Source organism: Trichomycterus rosablanca, chromosome 15 (assembly GCF_030014385.1).
Source record: "Trichomycterus rosablanca isolate fTriRos1 chromosome 15, fTriRos1.hap1, whole genome shotgun sequence".
NCBI classification, from domain to species: Eukaryota; Metazoa; Chordata; class Actinopteri; order Siluriformes; family Trichomycteridae; genus Trichomycterus; species Trichomycterus rosablanca.
In genome coordinates this window covers 5,444,466-5,467,412 of record NC_086002.1, presented here as the reverse complement: position 1 = coordinate 5,467,412, position 22,947 = coordinate 5,444,466, and the positions used below count along the sequence as shown (strand labels likewise).

The 22,947-nt window shown below is 38.7% G+C and overlaps 1 protein-coding gene across 1 annotated transcript in view; it reads left to right on the top strand.

Moving 5' to 3' along the window:
* Window positions 1-8,704: 8,704 nt before the first annotated feature.
* Window positions 8,705-22,947, top strand: part of LOC134328312 (rho GTPase-activating protein 6) — a 105,101-nt gene continuing 90,858 nt past the window's right edge. Inside the window, exon 1 of the mRNA XM_063009408.1 lies at window positions 8,705-9,258. Within this exon, the coding sequence (XP_062865478.1) occupies window positions 8,785-9,258 (474 nt within the window). The 5' untranslated portion in view covers window positions 8,705-8,784. The remainder of the gene's footprint in view (window positions 9,259-22,947) is intronic.

Here is a 22,947-nt window from a genome sequence, read left to right as displayed (position 1 = left end):
CGCTCACCGCCGGAGATCCGCAACGCCAGGACGCCACAAGTTTGTCCCTCCCCGAGTCGCCGTAGACAGCAGTGACGTTCGAGCATAACCAGGAAGTTGCTAGAATGTAAACAAAAGCAGCGCGACGGAGTTCGGTTCGGTAAAGACGCTCCAATTAAAACATTAAAATTCATTTTAACGTCATGATTTACACACTATAGTTACATCCATGACAGAAACGGCAGTTACTCGAAGCACAGTCATGGACAATTTTGTATCTCCAATTCACCTCACTTGCACGTCTTTGGATTGTGGGAGGAAACCGGAGCTCCCGGAGGAAACCCACACAGACACGGGGAGAACATGTCAACCGCCCTACCTGGGGATCGAACCCAGGATCTTCTTGCTGGGAGGCGACAGTGCTACCCACTTAGCAACCATGCCACCCCTTCTCTTTCACCCAATTAAATCTTATATAATTAACCTAATTATATTACTAGCTAAATATTATATTCATAAAACCTGCTAAAAAATGCTAAAATGTTTTTATTTCTTTTATAAATTCAGATTTGAATACTTGTTTGCAAACAGTAAATTTCTGGAACAAGAAATTATGTAGATTATTAACTGGGGAAGTTGTAGCCTAGCAGTTAAGGTACTTGACTAGTAATCAGAAGGTCGCTTGTTCAAGCCCCAACACTGCCAGGTTGCCACTGTTGGGCCCCTGAGCAAGGCGCTAGCCAGTATACTGTCACAGAACAGTGGCTTTGGATAAAAGTGTCTGCTAAATGCCAAAAATGTAAATGAACTTGAAACAAGATTTATATAAAGATAACACATTTTAAGGAGGGTTGATTTTATTGTCTCTATTACTTTATATGTTATGATATTGGAACAGGATCCCTTAAATGGTTTAGTTTTTTTTCTTTGATATTTGTATTTTTTATTGTTGTTGGACATACTGTTTATTGTTGTATTCATGTGAAAGCATATTTTTGGTAATATGTTTATATATATGAAGTGTACTGTTATGTTTACTTTATACTGTTTTTTTAAATAAAGAAAAAATGAGTGGAGTAAGTTTCTGAGAAAAAAGTTTGTGAAAATTTTGGTTCAACTCTCAAATAGAACTCGTGACAAAGCAAAAGAGCTACATGATCTGCATGGAAGTTGAAATTGTGACAAAAGTCCATGTCTAAAAACATCAAGAAAAAAATAGAATGCTTTTATCTGTGATATATACATATACACATGTACAGTACAATGATATTCTTTTTTTTTTTTTTTTTTGCATATCCCAGCTCATTTGAAAAGGTCTGTACGGCACCCCTGGAGCTGAGAGGGTTAAGGACCTTGCTCATGGGCCCAACAGTGGCGGCATGGCAGATCCTGAATTCGAACTCTCGACCTTTCGATTGATAGCCCAAAGCTCAACCCACTACAAAAGAGAGGCATTTTAGAAATGAAGTGATGACAATTGTCATTTTATTGAAGTGATAGAAATGAAGTGATAGAAATGAAGTGATAGAATGTAAACAAAAGCTGCAGGAGGTTTGTATTAATTATTTATAAAATGTGTTCTAATCTCAATCCAAGCCATTTTAATCGACACATTCCTAAAATACTAATGATGACCAAATACTTATTATACAGTTATACTGTCACTATAAACAGACAGTATTCGAGTGTGTGAGTGAGTATAAATTCTAATTACAGTTCAAGTATTAAATAATTTTATTCTAATTTGTATTATTTGATAGGGTTGTATTGTTCATTGCAATACAAACAAGTGCAATGGGTTATAATCATAATTCCCAAAAACCAGCCAGATTGTTCAATGCCCACAGTAAACAAAATATTAGCAGTCTTTATGTGACCTCTTGACCACTGTTTCTATACCATGGTCCTGTATTTTTGCTTGGATGCTTTTCTGTTTTCCCTAGACACCTGATTCAGCTTGTTAGGTAAGTAACATGCTGAACTTGGTTTACCTAGGTGTATTAAAGAGGTATGAGGGTAGAGGACTTACCCCAGTTCTGGGACTATCAGAGGAGGTCGGCACGGTGGCTCAGTGGGTAGCACTGTCGCCTCACAGCAAGCCGGTCCTGGGTCCGATCCCCAGGTGGGGTGGTCCAGGTATTTTCTGTGTGGAGTTGGCATGTTCTCCCCACGTCTGCGTGGGTTTCTTCCGTGCAAGTGAGGTTAATTGGAGACACTAAATTGTCCAGGACTGTGTTCGATATAACCTTGTGAACTGATGAATCTGGTGTAATGAGTAACTACCGTTCCTGTATACATTATATGTTAGAAATTTGTCCACGTAACAATGTTAAATACGTCTTTCACCACTCAAAGCCATATTTATTTATCCACAAGGGGTCAGTGTGTCCTAATTTGTATTAGCTACGTGTAATAAAATAATTAAGAAGTATAATAAGAAGTGTGTTTGTGTGAATTTGTTTCTATTCAGTCAAAAGGACAATTGTAAGGTCAAGCACTGATGTTAGATGAGAAGGTTGTCAATGTATCTTTCAATTTAAGATTTTAAGTGGAGTTAAGTTCAATTCTTACGGCAGGCCACTTAAGTTCATTTAAGGTTGGACACCTGAACTCAGTGATTAGAAGGGGTTTCCAAGTACTTTGGACCAATTTTAAATAATTTATTCTTCCAGCAATATAGATATATGGTCAGGGATGCGGTTGGTCCAGTTTTCCCAGAATCACTGTCTGCAACATAGTAACACACCTCATACAGGACCAGTCCATTACGGGGTTTCAGCCACCCCCAGACATAGCCAATTAAACCTTGAATCCCAGCAGTAGTGGGCTGGCATAATTTACAGCTGCACAACCTGAGCGCTTTATAAAAGTACTTTATTAATATTTTTGACACCTTTTTTTTTTAACACAAATCATTACTTCTATATTTGTTCATTGTTTATTATTAACATTCTTCGGTTATTTCACTCCATTGTATGCATAACAGTGCCATTATTAATGTTATAATGTTTTTATATTTTGTTTATGCATTTTGTCCCTTTTTTCTACCTTTAAGCGCGTCCAATTGCCCCATTGCGTCATGCTTCCTCTCCACCAATGCCGATCCCCACTCTGATTGAGGAAAACGAAGCCAACCCACGCCCCCTCCAACACATGGGCAGCATGCTGTATGCACATGGGCAGCATGACGAGTGCAATGCGGATCAGCACTGTGTACGGAGAGACACACCCTGAGAGCACTCTTTTCTCGTCTCTGTGCAGGAGCCATCAATCAGCCAGCAGAGGTCATAATTGCATTCGTTATGAGAAAGTCCCTATCCGGCTTTAATATCCCACCCCTATCTGAACAACAAGCCAATTATTGTTCATGTGGCTGCTCAGCCTAGCCGGCAGGCAGAGCTGAGCTGAGGCTCAATACGATGTATTCGAGATCCCAGCTTTGGTTCCAGCATGTGTTTTTACCACTGCGTCAACTGAGCGGCCCATGTTATAATGTTTTTAACATTGTAATGCTTTACTTGTAACTCTATTTAGTAATGTATAAAGTTAATGTTTTTTTTTTTTTTGCAAAATGAATTAACATCATAATATTTTTAGTTGGATTTTATAGAACTTATTATACAGGCTCAGCATGCAAAAATAGTTATAAAAATAACTGTAATCCGGATTACAAGTACAATGAAACATTTCTGTTTAGTTACCATAAATTAGAGTAGAATAATTAGCAAGACATTTACTGTAAACTACCCTAAACCACCAGGATTGAATCTGTAAGGAGTTCTGCTCTGCATCACAGATCTAACAAGAAGTATTTCAGATCTTACCCAAACACAAAGCTCTAGGAATCAGCTGGAGGATTTAAAACATCACATCTGATATCTTATGATATTTACTCTCATTAGACAAACGTCTCTCCTCAATGACGCAATTAGCTTGCTCTCTAAGCCAACAGGCTGTGAGTCAAACGATATGATTTACTGACGTGCTCGTAAAATAGTTCCTCAAGGCAGAGCATGAAAATTGAAGTGATTTCAGGGCTAAAATAATAAAAGTTGATGTAGGCCTATAAAACCAGTCTAACAAAATATAATGGTATTTTTTACATGATGCTTTCTTCTTCCAACACACATGGTTTCGAGGGTGGCTTGTGGGTGGCACTCCTGCCTCACAGCAAGAAAGTCCTGGGTTTGATTCCCAGGTGGAGCGGACAGGGTCTTTTCTATGCGAAGTTTGCATGTTCTCCACGTGTCTGCATGGGTTTCCTCCCACAGTCCAAAGACGTGCAAGTGGGGTGAATTGGAGACACTAAATTGGCTGATTGTTGGCTGAGTGATGGTGTTTGAGACTGAACATCAACTGATGAACCTTGTGTAACGAGTAACTACCTGTCCTGTCATGAATGGAACCAAAGTGTAAAACATGACATTAAAATCCTAATAAACAAACAAACCTGGTTTCAAAACCACAAAGCATATAGACTCCACCTTAAAACAACTGCTTTGTGATGTAATAATATAGTTTATACTGGGTTGTAAGACACCTTTTGAGCCTTGAGGGTTAGGGGCCTTGCTCAAGGTCCATACAATGAATGCATGGCAGAGCCAGAATTTAAACCCACTACCTTTTAGTCTGTAACCCACAAATTCTTATTTATTTATTCATTTATTTGTTTATTTTTAGTTGCTCCCGTATTTAAGGAGCATTCTGGTCTCCATACTGCTGTAATTGTATATGTTAGATAGAAGATTTTTGTTTTTTAGAAGGTTTTAGTATAGCATTGTTTATCTCTAGACCATTATCCCAAAAGGTTTGGAAATTATTTACTTTTTTTTGCAAATGCAAGCACAGAGTAGCACAGAGGACTGACCGTGTCAAGTCCTTACTCAACAGTCTATATGCCTCATTAAATGTTAACTTGCTGCAGCCATGATGGGGCTTTAAATTCCAGATATTTCAGTAATGTATGGTAAACTAAACACGACTTATTTTCTACAGAGCTGGCTGAAATCAAGCCTGACATTCAAAGACAAATTGTTTTACCATTCAGGCATTTGTGTAATTGTTAGTAGTGGTCCCACGTCCCACCCCATCACTCTCGTTCTAAAGTGTCCTGTTGAAACAGTGTGTGTTCCTGTAAGATTGTGATGTGTGGGCTTAAATGTGCAATGATGTCATCCTCTGTTCTGACCCGTGGGTCAGCTCTGAGTTCTGTTCAGCTGATTTCACCACTGGCTGCCTTCTCCGTATTCCACCCAGTACGTGTTTATGGAGAGCAGGAGGGAAAGGGGGCCTCATTCTCTTCTACATTCATGCTTATTTCTCTTCCATGTTTTTCTGTTTTGGAGTTTGGAAGCTACGTTTATGCAGCAGTGTATCGTGAGGGTATAATTCTGGAGACGTGTACTGGGATGCACTAACAGCTTTGGTCCTGAAAGGGAATTAATTGCAAATTGTATTTTAATTTATTTATCTTCAGTTACCGCCTAACACTGATTGGGGTCACAGTAGGTCTTGAGTCTATGAAGAGCATTACTCACAATCTGGTGTAGCCAGGCCAACTGTTGGCACGTTTTAGGGGTAAGGGGGGAAACTAAAGTACCAAAAGGTAAAAACATATAAAGATCAGGCACTCATTTACATTTTCGGCATTCAGCAGACACTTTTATCCAAAGAGACAGTACTGGGACAGTATACAGTCTGAGCAATTGAGGGTTAAAGGCCTTGCTCAAGGGCCCAACAGCAGTAACTTGGCAGTGGTGGGGCTTAAACCAGCAACCTTCTGATTACGAGTCCAGTACCTTAATTGCTAGGCTACAACTTTCCCACAAAGTTCACCAGGATGGTAGGCAGAGCTTTTAAAATTATGGATAAATGTACATACCATAGGTGTAGGTGTTCCTAATAAAGTGCTCAAGGAGTGTACGCAGTTCTAATAGGCTTAGTCGTAAAGGATCGAGTCCCTCTTGTCTTTTCAGGTTGATTTTGACTGGCTATTGAGCAGTTTTATCATGCAGATATGACAACACTGCTACTGTGTATACTAATATTCATTTCATTTGCCTGGATGATTAGATTCTGTCTAGTGATGCAAGTCTTGATGTTGTGAATTTATATCTTAGAACTTTAAGATAGGACCCTCGAGCAGGACACCTTCACTCGAAACTGCACCGTTACAAAATGTACAGTATTTAACAACTTTATTTGAATACTTTAATAAAAATAACATTTTAAAGACAATACATTAGGTTTCAAACATTTTCACATACGGATTTTTGACCATGGAGGTTTAGCACATTATATTGCTGCACCATCCGAGCACCCCTTTCTATACATTTGAACAATGTCACACATCTGTGCAGGAAGGTACTTTAGATAAAAAACCTCTGCCAATTACATTTCAATAGAAACTGCAGCAGAACACAAAGCCTTCTGAGCAGGTTCTGCTCCACGAGTCCAGGATCATGTTGACTTAGTAACTTAGAACTCCGAAAGGTCATGTACCAAACTTCCTTTCAGCTGATACAGTATCGGAACAGACCTGAGGATGGAGACGTGGATTTCCACAAGAGGGGGTGGCAAGGGCGAGTCGACAAGGTTCAGAGGCCAAACGCAAGCATGCAGCATGTGGACTTTATGTGTAGGCTGACCTCTAAAAACGTTTCACACATTTTAACACGTCACATGTTTCACACACTTTCACATGAGGATTATTAACACATCACCTTTCATACACTTTCACATGAGGATTATTAACACATCACCTTTCATACACTTTCACATGAGGATTATTAACACATCACCTTTCATACACTTTCACATGAGGATTATTAACACGTCACCTTTCATACACTTTCACATCAGGATTTTTAACACGTCACATGTTTCAGATGAGGATTTTTAACATGTCACATGTTTCATACACTTGGCCATGTTTCTACAAATTTCCCTTAAACTGAGTATTAACTAAGTATTAAACTGAGTAAACTAAGTATTAAAACATCCCTAAAAATTCCAGAAAGGATTCCTTGAAGAAGAAATGGCAAGGGGAAGTTAACAAGGTTTGGAGGTGTAGTCAGAATTGTAGTCATGCCATAGTGCATAGTATTGTCATAGCCAGATGCTATTATTCACTGTAGATTTCCTTTTTACTAGATTTTTGTGTATGCTGATTTCTAATAATCATTGTTACAGGATGTCAAGAGGGACAACACCAGGGTGTGAGGCGTCAGTAATGCTATTAATTTGGTAACTTGTTGGTACTTCTGGCATATGTGCAGGCAACATACCAGTGTGTATTGTTTCCTCTACAGTAATCTCTCCGTGTCTTTCCTCTGCCTGTTTTTAGACTGAGACAATCTGACTGAACTCTTATCACTATCAGCCAGTGGCTCTTTATAAGCTACTTTATCAGAGGAGTCCCTTCCCTTGTGTCTTTCAATACACACTTTAACCCACAATGCCACTGTCACACACATCTACACTCACACACACTCAAAAGTTTACAAGCATTTCAGTTTTCTGCAACTGTTCTTTTTAATATTGTGCATTAAATGGTGCACTAAGTTCTTTTAACCTGTAAAAAAACATAGAATTTGACCAGGGTGTTTAAAAAGAACAACTGCAGAAATCAATAACATACCAGGAGTGCATGTACAATTCAGATTTCAACTTTAGAAGCATCAGAAAATATTCACTGGGATAGTATATGATGGCAATTGACTGTATTAAAATTTTACTTCCATTTTTTGGTGATTTCTTTCTAGCTACATTTATTAAATCAAAGTTCATGACTTGTATATAATGACTACTGCACACAAGACATTTTTTCCTATTTTTATATTTAGTTTTGAAATCTGAAATCATGTCAGATGTGCTACTGTATGTAACTTTATTTTCTATAAATAATTATGAACATGGTGCCCCTTTTTTCGCTTAAACACATGTCCCCCAAAATATCTGTGAACGTTCCTGCATCCTAGTGAACACCCTGGTGACAAGCAAAGTTTCATTTTAGTATGTAATAATTTTTCAGATGTAACTGTGAAGTGTGGTGGAGGAAGTGTCGTGTCTGGATGCCTGGCCACCTGGGCAGCTTTCAATTGCTGACAAACACAGTTGTGGCCTAGTGGTTAAGGTACTGGACTAGTAATCCAAAGGTTGCTGGTTCAAGCCCCACCACTGCCAGGTTGCCACTGTTGGGCCCTTGAGCAAGGCCCCGTAAGTCGCTTTGGATAAAAGTGTCCGCTAAATGCCGTAAATGTTTGGTCTACACATACATTTTTATGGCCCAGTCCAAACTGTATACCCATTGAGACGACATAGCATGACCTAGGGATGGTTGTTTATTAAGTAAATCCCCAGATAATCCAAAATTGACCACTTTTTGCTTCAGCTTGTGCTGTGACTATTTACTCTGTTCTATAACGACATGACAAGTAAAAGTGTTAAACGTTTTATGTGTTATTAAAGCAGGAGCATGGGTATTTTCAAAAGATTCACAAACTTTCTCTTAAATAATGTGAACAGTGATGATTTCCAACAGTTACTCGAATGAAAGTGACTTTTGGAAGGAGGGGAGAAGGCAACAGGAGTTTCCACTCAGCTTTCTCCCTCCCAGACTCGAACCCGTTGCGTTCGGAGAAGCCGACACTGACATTGCGCACTTCTGCTCGGCATCTCCAAATGTATTAGGACAAGATTTCACTGACATAAGCGATGTAGTGAGGATTAACACCCTTCATCCTACATCACAGCATGGATAACCCGTGAGATTCAGCGCGTATTTGGACTGGAAGACGCGCAGCCATGGCGTCGGCGCAGGGAATTCTCCACAGCGTTTTCTCCTGCTCGTCCCCGGCTTCCAGGAGCATCACCAAGCGGAGACTCCGCCAGACCCGGAGTTTAGACCCGGCCATAATCCGCAGCTGCGACACGGATCCAGATTTAACCCGTGGAGAGTTGGAAAGATCTCCCGAAGAGCCGGACGCGTCTCAATCCGAGACCCAGCCGCGCTCCAAGAGCACCACGAGTAACCTTAAATGGACGCAGCCGTCGCTGTCATCTCTGTCCACTCCACCAACACCTCTGGACATTTCTCCATCCTCCACATCCAGCTTTCACTTCGATTACGATTTTAAAAGTGGGAAAAGGAACACGGTGTGGGATTTACCCTTCCTCACCCCCTCAGCCAGTTCGGGCACTATCTTCTCCCCCAGAAGGTGGCTTCAGAAAAAAGCTCAGCACACTGCGTCCCAGGAGTATGTGGTCTGGAGGTCTGAGGTAACTGTTTATTTATGAATGTCTCCAGTGGTTTAAATGCTACCTATAACATCTGGTCTCATGTTTTGGAATCTCTGAAAGTAAATAAGTGACCATGCAGTTCATTCCAGGTTACTGTTGGTCCCTAGTGGTTTCTAATGGTATGTTGTGTTTACTTTATGGGTTGATATCACACTTGTACAGGTGTCTAATGGTTAATTTGTGACTATGGTTGGTTCATACAAAAATGCTCCAAATGGTCAATATATGGTCAGTGGAGAAATCAACAGCACGAAACAGTTAAACAGATCAGTGGACACACTTAAAAAATCTAAGAACACAGTGCCAGCATATGTTGTTGACATTTTTCTGCTAGTTATGTTAGACAGCCCCCTTAGAAACTTTGTTCTGCTACATTATTTACTACTAACAAATAAAAGCATGGCAGACTCTCTTGATAAATACACAGCATCCTAAAGTACTATGGTTGCGATGGACGAGACAACATTGTCATCCCTGTCACCTCTCTGTACTACCCCAACACTGCTTGAAACTTCACTACAATCCTAATTTTACTCCTAATATTTAAAGTAGAAATAGAACACAGCATTAGATTTATGCTTCATTGTCCCCTCAGCCATGCTGGGCACTATCCTCTACCCTAGAAGGCAGCTTCATGCTGCGTCCCATGAATATAAGGCCTGGAAGTCTGAGGTAAACTGAGACTATATGCTATAAATTCCTGCAAGTGGTTCTAAAATGTTCCCTAAAACATCTGATCCCATCGTCTACTACCTTCCTCCTAAATTCCTTAGGGTGAAGAAGTGGACATGCAATTCATTACAGGATACAGTATCACAATGTGCAGGTTTCTAATGGTTTAACAGGTAACTTGTGCTTATGACAGTGTGATCTTTTAAATGAGCAATGGTCAGTATTAAATTGTTCTTACTGTTTTCAAATATTTTAATAACAACAAAACATAATGAAACAATTCAGTCAATTTAATTTTACGTGTATTGTAAGAAAACAGCGAGCCGAGTTGACTTGTTCACATCATTTTTGCTAGACTTGCTTTAGACACATCCCTGAGATCTTTATTCCACCGTATTCTTTACTACTCACAAATAAAAACATGGTGTACTCGCTTGCTAAATGGCTAGTATACTGTAATAGCACAGTTAAGGAGTGCAACATCATCTGTCCTGCCTCACTACTGCTCAAAAACCTTTTTATACTTTACATCAACATCCAGATTTTATTTCAAATCCAATTTAGTTAATTGCTGTTATTGTTGTGCATAAAATGAAAATATCTATTAAGCACAATAAACCAAAATAGTTTTGGATCAAAACAAGTATATCATGACTGCTATAAATGTAAATAATTAATATTGGGAATACAGCATAAATGTAAAATAATCTATTTTTATCATGTGGACTTAATGACCGTATAAATGGATGGGTTTTGGATGCATTGTGACAGCTCATGTCAGTAAAGTTTTAATAACTTGCTTGGAGAAAGTTTATTTGTTATGTCTTAATGTTTGTTGCTCTTGGATTGTTATTGCATAATGACTTCTAACAGCAAGACAGCATGACGTCCCTGATAAAAACATTCAATTACCATCATATTGTTGCTGTGTGACTCAGCTTTTACCCCTTCTAGATGTGTTTGTTGGTCCATGTATGGGATTTAAAAGATATTGCCAAAAGTATGTGGACACCTTGCCATGAACTAGCTGGACATCCCATTTAAAACCATGGAGTTAAGAAGTTCCCTGCCACCAACATCTGTGGCTACAACAGCTTCCACTCTTCTGAAAAAGCTTTCCAAAAACTCTTGCAATGTGGTATTTGTGAGGGCACAATCGATTTTCCAGTTCATCCCAACAATGTTTTGTGGAGGGAGGAGTTTCTTCATACCAAACCATTTGTTTACTGAAGGGTGTCCACATATTTTTGGCCATATATCATGTCTGATGGTATTTAAGATTATAGGTTGTGGTCTAGTAATGATTAAATGAATGTTTCTACTATGTCTATTTTAGAGTCACTGCTTAATTCTGGTCTGTAAGTCATTACACTCTTAATTGTTACCAGGTAGAAAAAGTATTTATTTGTTTCAGCTAAAAATCCTTATTGATGTAAATTTATCCTGGATTATAGTTCAGGTGTGTCTGGATAGTGGTGTTATACGTAGTTTTCCATGCACATTTTAAGCCTAGATTTGGACTGACAGACAGTTAATTAAAGTCTTTTCACCTTTATGAAAAGATTATGATACTAATGTGAAAGAACTGGCATGTACGTTAATAACAGGTTTCATAAACTTATGTCTGTTTAGGCAGGATTCTTTACTGGTAAGCTATTTCCGTTGACAGGCCAGACATATGGAGTTGGAATAAATCATGTTGCTTCAAATAATGAAATCCTGCAAAAACAAACTTTAAACTAGAAGGGTTTTAATGAGGAAATATTTGGATGGTCTGTACTCACATTCTGTGGCCGGGGCAGCTCAGACCTTTCCCTTCTCATTTAAACACTGGGCTAACTATGTGCGTGTGGCTGAGGGGAGTTTAATTCTTCTGATTACTCCAGTAGCAAGAACTGGGATGATTATATTCCAGTCAAACATGTGTTTAAAAATTTAAATCAAGGGGAAATTTCACTACGTAATCGGAGTTGCAGCAAGGATTACTTTAGCATGCTTTTCATTTAAATAAATCCATAAAGTTGAACTACCTTCAAATTAGGATTTGTACCTTTAAGTATAGGAATGTAATTGTAGACAAATATCGTTACATTATTTAAATCTTAATATTTATATCTGCACTTTGAAAAAGCTACGCTACACTTTAAAAAAAATGTAGCATAGCTGTAGCCAATCCATCACAGGGCCTTTCTGAGTGGAGTTTGCATGTTCTCCCCAAGTCTGCATGGGTTTCCTTTTACAGTACAAAGACATGTAAGTTAGTTGAAATAGAGATACAAAATTGGTCGTCACAGTAAAAAGTAATTTTGGCTTTACATTAAAGTTTGGATTGAAATTTTATTAACTTAGCAGCACGGCGGCTAAGTGTGTAGCACTGTTGCCTCACAGCAAGAAGGTCCTGGGTTCGATCCCCAGGTGGGGCGGCCCGCGTCCTTTCTGTGTGGAGTTTGCATGTTCTCCCAGTGTCTGCGTGGGTTTACTCCGGGTGCTCCGGTTTCCTCCCACAGTCCAAAGACGTGCAAGTGAGGAGAATTGGAGATACAAAATTGTCCAGGACTGTGTTCGATATAACCTTGTGAACTGATGAACCTTGTGTAATGAGTAACTACCGTTTCTGTCATGAATGTAACCAAAGTGTAAAACATGACATTAAAATCCTAATAAACAAACAAACACGTAGTTCTGTGTGCAGTGTAGGAATGGAGATGACTGAAGTGCAGTTTATTGCTTGTTGCTGTCTGTGGAACTCTGGTGTCTGCTGGATAATTTTTTCCATCCTCCTTCTTATCATTAGTCTGAAAGCATGTTGTGAAATCTTGCGTTGTAAAGCTGTCTATAAAAAATTACTTGTGGTTGCTACGACTCTTTAGCTTTTTAAGTTTATAAATTGCTGTTTATTTATTTTATTGTTAAGAACTTTAGGAAGCACCTTCAACTTTACCATGACTGATGGTTGTTGTGCAGAATGGACGAACACCAAGATGGTCAATTTGAATAAAAAATACACATATTTTACTATTTTACCACGTAACATGGTTAGCGAAATTGCCTTAACCTTTTTGAAAGCGCATTCTTCATATTAGATAAATGATTTTATGCACCTGTTAGCAACAGGTTTGGCTGAAACACCTTAACGTCTAATCAAGAGGGATGTCCACATAATTTTGAACATAAAGTTTAAGTGATTCATTAATTCCAGCTCACAGTGTGAATTAAGGAGAAAACAGGGGTCAGGAATAGGGCAGTATTGGGAGACTGTGTTATGAGATAAACCATACTGGACTGGACTCATGCACTGGACTGGTATTGCATTTTTACTGTCCATTCTTTTATAAGCAAGCGTGAAATATTATCTGTGTCTTATCTGTGTGTGTTTACAAAAGAGAGTGAATGCTTAGCACTTTCCCTTTATTCACCCTGCAGTTTTATCTTGTTATTGGACAACACCAATTCTAAACAAAAGGTTGGAGCAGTGGGAAAAATGAAAATAAAAACTAATTTGCTAATCATTTGTATTTGCAAATGTAATTATAGTAGCAGTGTGTAGTATAATGTTTACTGGTGACTCATAATCATCCCTAGATGTTTGTATACAGTGTTTTGGCCCTCTCTGCATGTATATTCATATTTCTGTCCAGTACTAGCCTGTCAATCTTCATAATGATGCATTTACAAACAATGTCAGACTCATTAAATAGCCACTTGTGTAATCGAGTGCGCAGATGTGCCCTTTGTGTACTGGGATTATATTATATTATTATTCAATGGGGCTTTAATGTCTTATTTTGATGCATTAGTGGATTAATCAGGTAAACGATTAAGAGGTAAGAATCTGCAATCTATGTGCAAATGGTTACAACTCTGATTCATTACTATTTAATACATTTGTTTATTAGGATTTTTAACGTTTATTAGGATTTTAACCTCACTTGCACATCTTTGGACTGTGGGAGGAAACCAGAGCACCCAGAAAGGACCCGGACCGCCCCACCTGGGGATCGAAGCCAGGACCTTCTTGCTGTGAGGCGACAGTGCTACCCACTTAGCCACTGTGCCGTTACTATTTTATAAATGCATTTGAAAAGCAATGTAACTAAATAGGTAACCCACATTCTACCCATGTAGCACTACCCCAACACACACAATTAATTATTAAGTAGACATATAAGAATCACATTGATTTTTTACCCCAACATCAGGTTGTCCACTATATGTTTAAAACAATCTAAACACCTGACTATGAGTCTGTTGGACATTTCATTCCTAAACCATCAAGTTGCCCATCCTATTGCAGCTATAACAGCCTTCAATCTTCTGGGTAGGCTTTCTACAAGATTTTGCAGTGTGTCTCTGAATTTGTGCCCATAAGATCAAAAGAGCCCTTGTGAGGTCACTTAAATGATAGGGTCTCTAAAAAAGGGGTGTAATGCTCACAGTTATGAAAATCAAGAACAAACATGAACAAACACATTTCATCTTCTTTTGTGATGTTCCCTCCAAAGCTCTGCCTTTCCTTATGTGTGCTATGAAGAAGTGAATTTGATAGTGAGAAAAGTACGACAGCAGTCTATGGGTAAATATTGCAATTGTATTAGTTTTGTCTTCTGTTTGAAAATGTCTTTTGTGGACAGATTTCACGGTTTCACATGAACGGCTAAATTGGTTGTATTTGCCCCGATTATGACAGGTGGACTAACTCGCTGGTCGTCTTCATCAAGTGTTGCTTGTAAAGGTTTCTATTTTTCATAAACTGAATTCTCAGATGCTCAGGGCAGCTCTAGCAGAGCAGAAATGTAATAAAGTAATAAAGTAACCTGATTCATTTTGCTGCTATTGCTTATCTGTGATGATTTCATGGCAGTAAACTTGATGTTATGAGCGTGTTGCTAGAAAAGCTGAATCATCTACGTTTTAAAAGTCTACTAAAAGCCAAAATAAAACGGACGCCATCGTGTCTGTATCCTGCCGTACGGGACTTCAGCTCACAAAAATCAAGACTGACAAATCTAGTCGAGTTTTTCCTCTTGCTTGAAACAGATCCGATGACATAATGGGCCAGTTTTCTTTGGCATTTTTTCTTGGAATGGTGAAAGGATTATATTACAAACATTACACCACCTCACCTGTTTCTGGTTAATATTTAAGGTAAATTTACCCCTTTAACATGATATCATACCCATTTATTGTTTTCTTTTTAACCATGCATTGCCAGAATGGACTTACTAAATGGTGTCCCTTCACGAATCAGATTTGTATTTTGCGCTCCACTGTTGGTGCATTGTGATTGCCCTTGACTAACCGAGCTGATAAAAAGTAGTACCACCTTTACCATAAATCAGTCTCACTCGAGTAGGAAATGAGATTACTTTGTAAAATCAAAGGCGAGGAAGTTTCAGCGTCTGCCTGAATGTCTAATGAAAATAGAAACCTGCTGCCGTGGGTAACTGTCAGACACGTTGCGTTAGAGATTTCAAACACAATACGACAGTAATATAACGCAGCTGCTTCGGATGGTCTAGATATTTACCAAAAAAGCAAGAACAGAAGCGTGGTGTGAGGAGTAAAGTAGGAAAAATGTAGCTTTGAAGCTGCAAGCAGCATAATACAGAGCAGCAGTGCTAAGAAGCCCAGATTAGCATTTAGTTTTGCTATGCTATTACTGTATAATCTTACTGTTATAGTTTCCTCTGGATTTATAAAGTATTATTAATAATAACACTGAATAGTAGTAATATTTATCCCTAAAGCCGATCAAAGCCAGCCTGCCCAGTCCCTGACCTTCCTGTTTGAAGATGTCTTAAGGGCTCTGAATATGAATATAGACATCTTTGGAATTTAACTAAAGGCTAGAATACAGTATCAGCAGTAACTGGACTTTAATAACTTACTGGAGAGTAAAGATTTCCAACAACTGCTCATGTGTCTGAATGTCAGCCTGTAGAATCCTTATTCAGTAAATAAAATATCAAAATATGGATTAAAATGTGAAGGAGCTCCAATGGCCTGCAAATCTCTGACCTCAGTATTATTAAACAATCCAGCAGTCCATAATAATGCATATGGTTTTAATATGGTGTCCATGAAGCTAATGGTCAGATGTACACTTTTGGTCATATTGTGTAATTTGACATTATTAACTATTATTAATTATTAACAACAATCAAAGACGGAGCAACATATTTGTATTAAATGTCCCTGATTATTTCACCACGATGCCAAGCCACATTTTGCATGTTATAACAGCATGGCCATATTCAGAGAGTGCGGGTGCTAGACTTAAAGTGCAAAATGCAACATCTGTCTTTGGTTGTGTCAGTCATTGGTTGGAGTATGTGTATATTATACATTTACATTTGTTGAATTTAGCAGCTGCTTTAATCCAGAGTGACTTAGAATTATCACTATATACTGTACAGTTTGAGCCATTGAGAAAACACCTTGGACAGGTCGCCAATCACAAGTCACACACTCACACACATACACACACACACACACACACACACACACTCACACACACACACACACACACACACACACACACACACCCACCTCTGAATTTGTATCTATCTGCTGTAACTGGCTTCTAAACGCAGTCAGGAACAAATAAAAAACAGTACATGAGAATCAAAAAGTTAATAATTACACGTCACAAACAGTCCCATTTCACCTACAGCGTAAACATAATAATGTGAAATAAGTTAAACACTATGCCTCAGCATTGTACAAACCTTTATCTGAATACAGTCTGAGCGATAACGTGACAGAAGAAACTATTTACTGTGCGGTCGTGTACAGAAGTGGGAGCCCACACACCATGATGGCTGCAAACACACACTTACAGTGTTTAACCGACAAACCGCTGGTTACTGATGATGATTTGAAACGGTGTGCTGGTGGTCTGGCATGACCAGCACTGGTTCAAGATATACTTTCAGATAGGGCAACTGGATAGTGTTTGTATAACTGACTAAAAGTACAACCGTGTAACACTGTTAGCTGCTGATAATCATCTGATGTTTCGGACCATGAACAGCTTGTGCTCGTCCACTATTAACTCATGTGAACCAAATGTCTTGCTTTTCTTTATAGCTGCATCCCAGTTATTTAATGGCATTTACTTGTTTGCCTTCTTTGTGTTCATTCCTTGATTAATAATTCCTCCCTTCTTGGACATAAAAGAAGGGAGAGAGGAAAGAGAACAAGGTCACAGGAATCAAGGCTGGACATATGTATCTGTGAAATACGATGTTCTCACTTTTAAAACTATCACATAAATGAACATCACTGTGGAATGCTTTTGTAAAGGCAGTGTTGTCTTTCACTGAAATGTATCAAAACAGACATAAAGTCTAACTTCATTACCTTTCAGAGCCTTGATAAGAAGTAGAAAACTGTATACCACCACAAATGCCTTGCCTAGATCAGGCTAGTCTTCCAAACTGAATAACCGAGCCAGGATGATATTGATCAAGGACGGTGGCAAAAAAGGAGCATCTTTTAAAAAGGGCCATACTGAATCTTGTTTAAATAACACCTTGCAGATACTGATGCCAGGGGGCAAAATGTTTTATGGACAGAGAAGACCAAGACTTTAATACCTTGTATTAATCTGCAGATGAGCGGCAAGTTCAAATAGATTTTAATTTTAATCTTAAATAAAATATTTTTTCTACGCCTTCCTACTTGTGTTACTATACACAGTGCCTCTTGATTATTGAGGATGGGTGTTTCAGTTGAACTCATTGCTTAAAGATGCATAAATAATAGTAGTGTACAGAATGCCTTCATTTTTGTGGCAACCGTTTAAAGACGGTCTTTTTCTCTTCCAGCATGACTGGTGCCTAGTGGTGTGCGATACTGCAAAATTTGGTTTAGATCCAATACCAAGTAAATACAGGGCCAGTATCGCAGATAACGATACTTTTTAATAATTAAGGTAAATGCGTCATCAAATTGCTAAATCTGAATGAATTTTCATGACATTTATGTGTATTATTGTAATACATACTTTTTTTTGTAAGTAGCTGCTCTCAGTAGGGTTGTAAATAAATTCAGTTGTTTAAAGCGGTCTGATTTCTTGTTTCTAGGTGCTTTACTTTCTCACAACGTTATCATCATGGCGTATCACCACAAAGTGGCTAACTCATACCACGTAGTTGTGTTTGCTTGGTGAATAAATTGGTAAATTTTTAATAGTCACCGAATATGTGTCCTTGTTCATTTAAAATAAAAAAATCGATGCTATTCTGTATAAGCACAAAGTCAGAAGAAAAGAGCTCTCATTCACCAAAACACACGGAATAAGAGCCTCACTACACATGCTCCGATTCATTTGCGCAAAGTGCATAAGATGCGTCCGTACTTTACGTACGTATAGTTTACACTATTATTTCCATAAAATCGACCCTATTTCTGTATCTGCAAAGCAAAATATTCAAAAACTTACAATCTTCCAATGCCTACCAATGTACCGATGTCTGTTAGGATTTTAACAATGTGATGGCACCACAATGTGAGAGGAGCTGCTACAGTCTGTACACACATGGTCCTTACTTTCTGACGAAACGGGAGAAACGTGCTGAATGTAGCAGAGAAAAAGTAAAACTAAAGTATTGATCCCATAACACTAGTATTGATCCGATACCAATACCAACGTTGGTATCGATAATATCGATATTTGGATCGATCCGCCCACCACTACTGGTGCCCCTCTTTACAAAGTGAGGTACCTAAAGAAAGAGTTTGGAGAGTATAGTGTGGAGGATCTACAGCGGCCTGCACAAAGCCCTGATTATCAACCGTTATTAAACACCTCTGGGATGAATTGGACGTTAATTGCGAGCCAGGTCTTTTTTTACTTGACAGGTTACCTCCAGACCTGCCTACAGATGAGAACTAACCAACATTTAGTGTCCTCACTTGTGTGTTACACAATTCTAAGCTACTATGACATTTATTCATTCATTCATTGTCTGTTTTACCACCGCTTTATCCTATTTATGGTCCCAATGGGTTTGATTCACTGGGCAAAAGGCAGGAAACACCCTGGATAGGTCGCCAGAGTTACTATCACAATAAACAGCATTTCCTTGGAGTTTGACCAGATACAATGGCGTTTATATGTGAGCAAAAAATACAAATGTATAAGCTTAATAACATCTCGCTCCCACTCAAAGACTCCTCACACCGGAGAGTCACTAGTGTAGTGTTGCTTCTCTGGAAAGGATTTGATTTTCGAAATTACTAAAACATTTCTGCCCTGAGTCAGTCGATATGCTGACTTGAGCTGTTGAAATGTGTGCCTGAAGCAAAGCCAGTCTCTATCACACACTGCTGAAAATATTAAGGATGGTATCCACTATCAATAACATCAAACTCAACAGAAACACGCTGTTAAAAGTGGAAACATTAGCGCGCTAGTGAATGGTCCATGTACACTGAGGCATCCACTGATCTGCAAGATATGCTCAGATCACTACGAACACAGTGTCATTGGTCAGTCGTTTTTTTAATAGACTTCTTGTTGTTTTATTGATACCAGGGCTGTCTGGAGACTTTCAGAGGGGCGAGTTTGCAGAGGTAAAGATGGACACAGGGGTATTACTGCACCCAGGAGCCAGGGTTTGTTTTACCACCTCTGTACCATGTACAATACTGTGAATTTTAGCTGAATCAGTTTGTGAATCAACTTTGTGGTTTGTGGTATCGACTCTTAGCTGGGCAGTTTGATCAACATGAAAACTGAATTGCTTAAATGTTTTTCTGGCCTGGATCCAGTTTATTACTATCTATCTATCTATCTATCTATCTATCTATCTATCTATCTATCTATCTATCTATCTATCTATCTATCTATCTATCTATCTATCTATCTATCTATCTATCTATCTATCTGCCTGTCTGTCTGTCTGTCTGTATATATATATATATATATATATATATATATATGTGTGTATATATGTATATATATATATATATCTTTGTCTATCTATCCATCCATCCATCCATCTATAAATTTGATTGAAAACACATGCTGGTGGAAGGGTGCTGCACAGCAATGTGGGTCCTCAGGACCTCCTCCTCCCAAAAATATGCCTCTGTTGTAGGTGTTTTAATGGTCGGATGCCAGTCTGTGCTCCCTCTACAGGTGGAAATGAAGCTGTTGCTGTGGCCCGATTTGTGATGCATTGAAAGGTAATTACAATGGGTGACTCAGAGTCCCGCCCATCTACAATTAGCACACTTATCCCCAGCATGCCTTTTTAAATCTGTCAAAAAACGGAAGAGACTAGCAAGGTTGGACACACAATAATTATCACTCATAACGTTTATAGAAACTGGCCTGTGCAGGTTTGATGAATCTTCAAATGTTTTACCCCGGTACGTCCACTGTTAAGCTTTTTACCTGGACACTTGTCTTGTTGTAAATTTAATCTTGTAACTACAGTACATACTTATTTTTAACCAGGAGGTTTAAAGCAAAGCCAACATTTGTTCTGGAGTCACTGTTTGCGTGGATGTAATTTGTAGCCGTTTGTCCAGAACAGAGAGTTTTGACAGTGAGTTTCCGTTCACATGCTGTTCCCACATTACAGCTTTATCAAATGTGAGAAAAAAGCAGCCACCTGGAAAGGCCTCATCTCACTCCCTAAATATTTGTGATATTGTCCCGTTTCCAGCTGTACTTCTTAATATTAGTTCTCATTTTGGGCATGAGTGGGAGCAGACCAGGGCATTCTCACCCTCTGCCTTTCTTTTCCTTGCACTCTTGTCTTTTTTTTCCACTCGCTAACACAAGAGGCCCTGCTTGAATTGTTTGGAATTCCAGGCTTTCAAGTGCCCTGAAGGAAAAGCAATCCAGACTGTGACTCCATCTTTCTCTGGTCTTTATTACTTTTGCTTCTACTTTTCACTTACCCTCACAGTCTGGTCATCTGTGCGCCCAGGTTTGTCTGGTATGAATTCTGTACTTTCATGGCCTACTTTTCAATACCTCAGGATTGCAAAAAATTGCATTTTAAAGTCATATATGGAATCTTATAGTAAAGAATTGTGTTTAAATGATTGTTTACACCGCCTTAGTTAATTAGATTGACACAGTTGGTATACATTTGACACATGAGGAAGAAACACGAAACAGGCAAATACAGTAGACCCTTGACTTACGGATTTAATTGGTTCCAAAGGGCTGTTCTTAAGTCAAAGTGTTTGTTAGTTAAACCTATTTTTCCCATAAGAAATAATGTAAATTGAATTAATCGTGCCAGACCTCCCAAACCACCCCCTTGCCTAACCTTTCTAATGTCTTAAATGGTCTTTTTTGTTATAAATACAAGTATATTTTCCCTTAATCTTAAATTATAGAATAGACATTACTGTAACAAACAATAATAAACAACAATACACAGTAGTACTGTACATATAAAACACACACCACATTTCAGTACAGTACATGTGCTGTACTATACACCATAAATGTCCTTTTTGTATAAAATGTATCTACCAGAAACAACAATAACTCTCATATTTCTCTATTATTTCAATAGCGTTGTATTTTTTAGGTGTAAGTGCATGAAAGAATAAATTCCTTCTCTCTTACTCACTGTCCCCTCTGTCTGATACACAGTGACAGCTACTGGCAGGAGTAATTATACAACAACGAATAGTAATAGATTTGTTCATTTTCTTACCACTAAGCTCTCTCGGCACATTCTTTGGGGACATTTTAATATTGAATTTTACAAAATATAAAGAAAACACTGAAAAAACACTGTCCGCTGTCCGAATGTTCGCTCACGGTATATATAGTATATATTAGTATATACAGTATATACTGTATATAGAGAGAGAGAGAGAGAGAGACGGTTGGAGTGAACTTGTTCGTGACGTCACGTGTTTCGCGAATTTCGGTCCGTAATCCGAAATTTGTTAGTACGTTAAGTTGAAAAAGATGTGTATTCATATTAAGAACACTGAATACATCATTTATTCATTTTCTTATCTGCTTATCCAATTAGGGTCGCAGGGGGGTGCTGAAGTTTATCCCAGCTTTTCGATGGGCGCAAGGCACACAGTAACACCCTGGACGGGACGCAAGTCCATCGCAGGGCAGACACACATACACACACACACACACACACAAATACACACACCCATTCACCTATAGGGCAATTCAGTGTCTCAAATTAAGCTGACTGCATGTTTTTGGACTGTGGGAGGAAACAGGAGCTCCTGGAGTAAACCCACGCAGACACGGGGAAAACATGCAAACTCCACACAGAAAGGGCCCGGACCGCACGTCGATCGAACCCAGGGCCTTCTTGCTGTGAGGCGACAGGGCTACCCACTAAGCCACCGTGCCGCCCTCATTGAATACATGTTAAATAAATTCAAAAGTGCTTCTGACTCAACTCTTCCACACAAACTGAAGAACTGAAGCACTGCTGTTTACTCCAGCTGATATATTTTTATGTTATTATTTATCTTTTGTTTTGTCTGATGGTTCAATGACATTTGGAGGTCATCAAAAATAAGACATAACAGTTTTATAAGAATAGATATATAAATACAGTGTATCACAAAAGTGAGTACACCCCTCACATTTCTGCAGCTATTTAAGTATATCTTTTCATGGGACAACACTGACAAAATGACACTTTGACACAATGAAAAGTAGTCTGTGTGCAGCTTATATAACAGTGTAAATTTATTCTTCCCTCAAAATAACTCAATATACAGCCATTAATGTCTAAACCACCGGCAACAAAAGTGAGTACACCCCTAAGAGACTACACGCCTAAATGTCCAAATTGAGCACTGCTTGTCATTTTCCCTCCAAAATGTCAAGTGATTTGTTAGTGTTACTAGGTCTCAGGTGTGCATAGGGAGCAGGTGTGTTCAATTTAGTAGTACAGCTCTCACACTCTCTCATACTGGTCACTGAAAGTTCCAACATGGCACCTCATGGCAAAGAACTCTCTGAGGATCTTAAAAGAC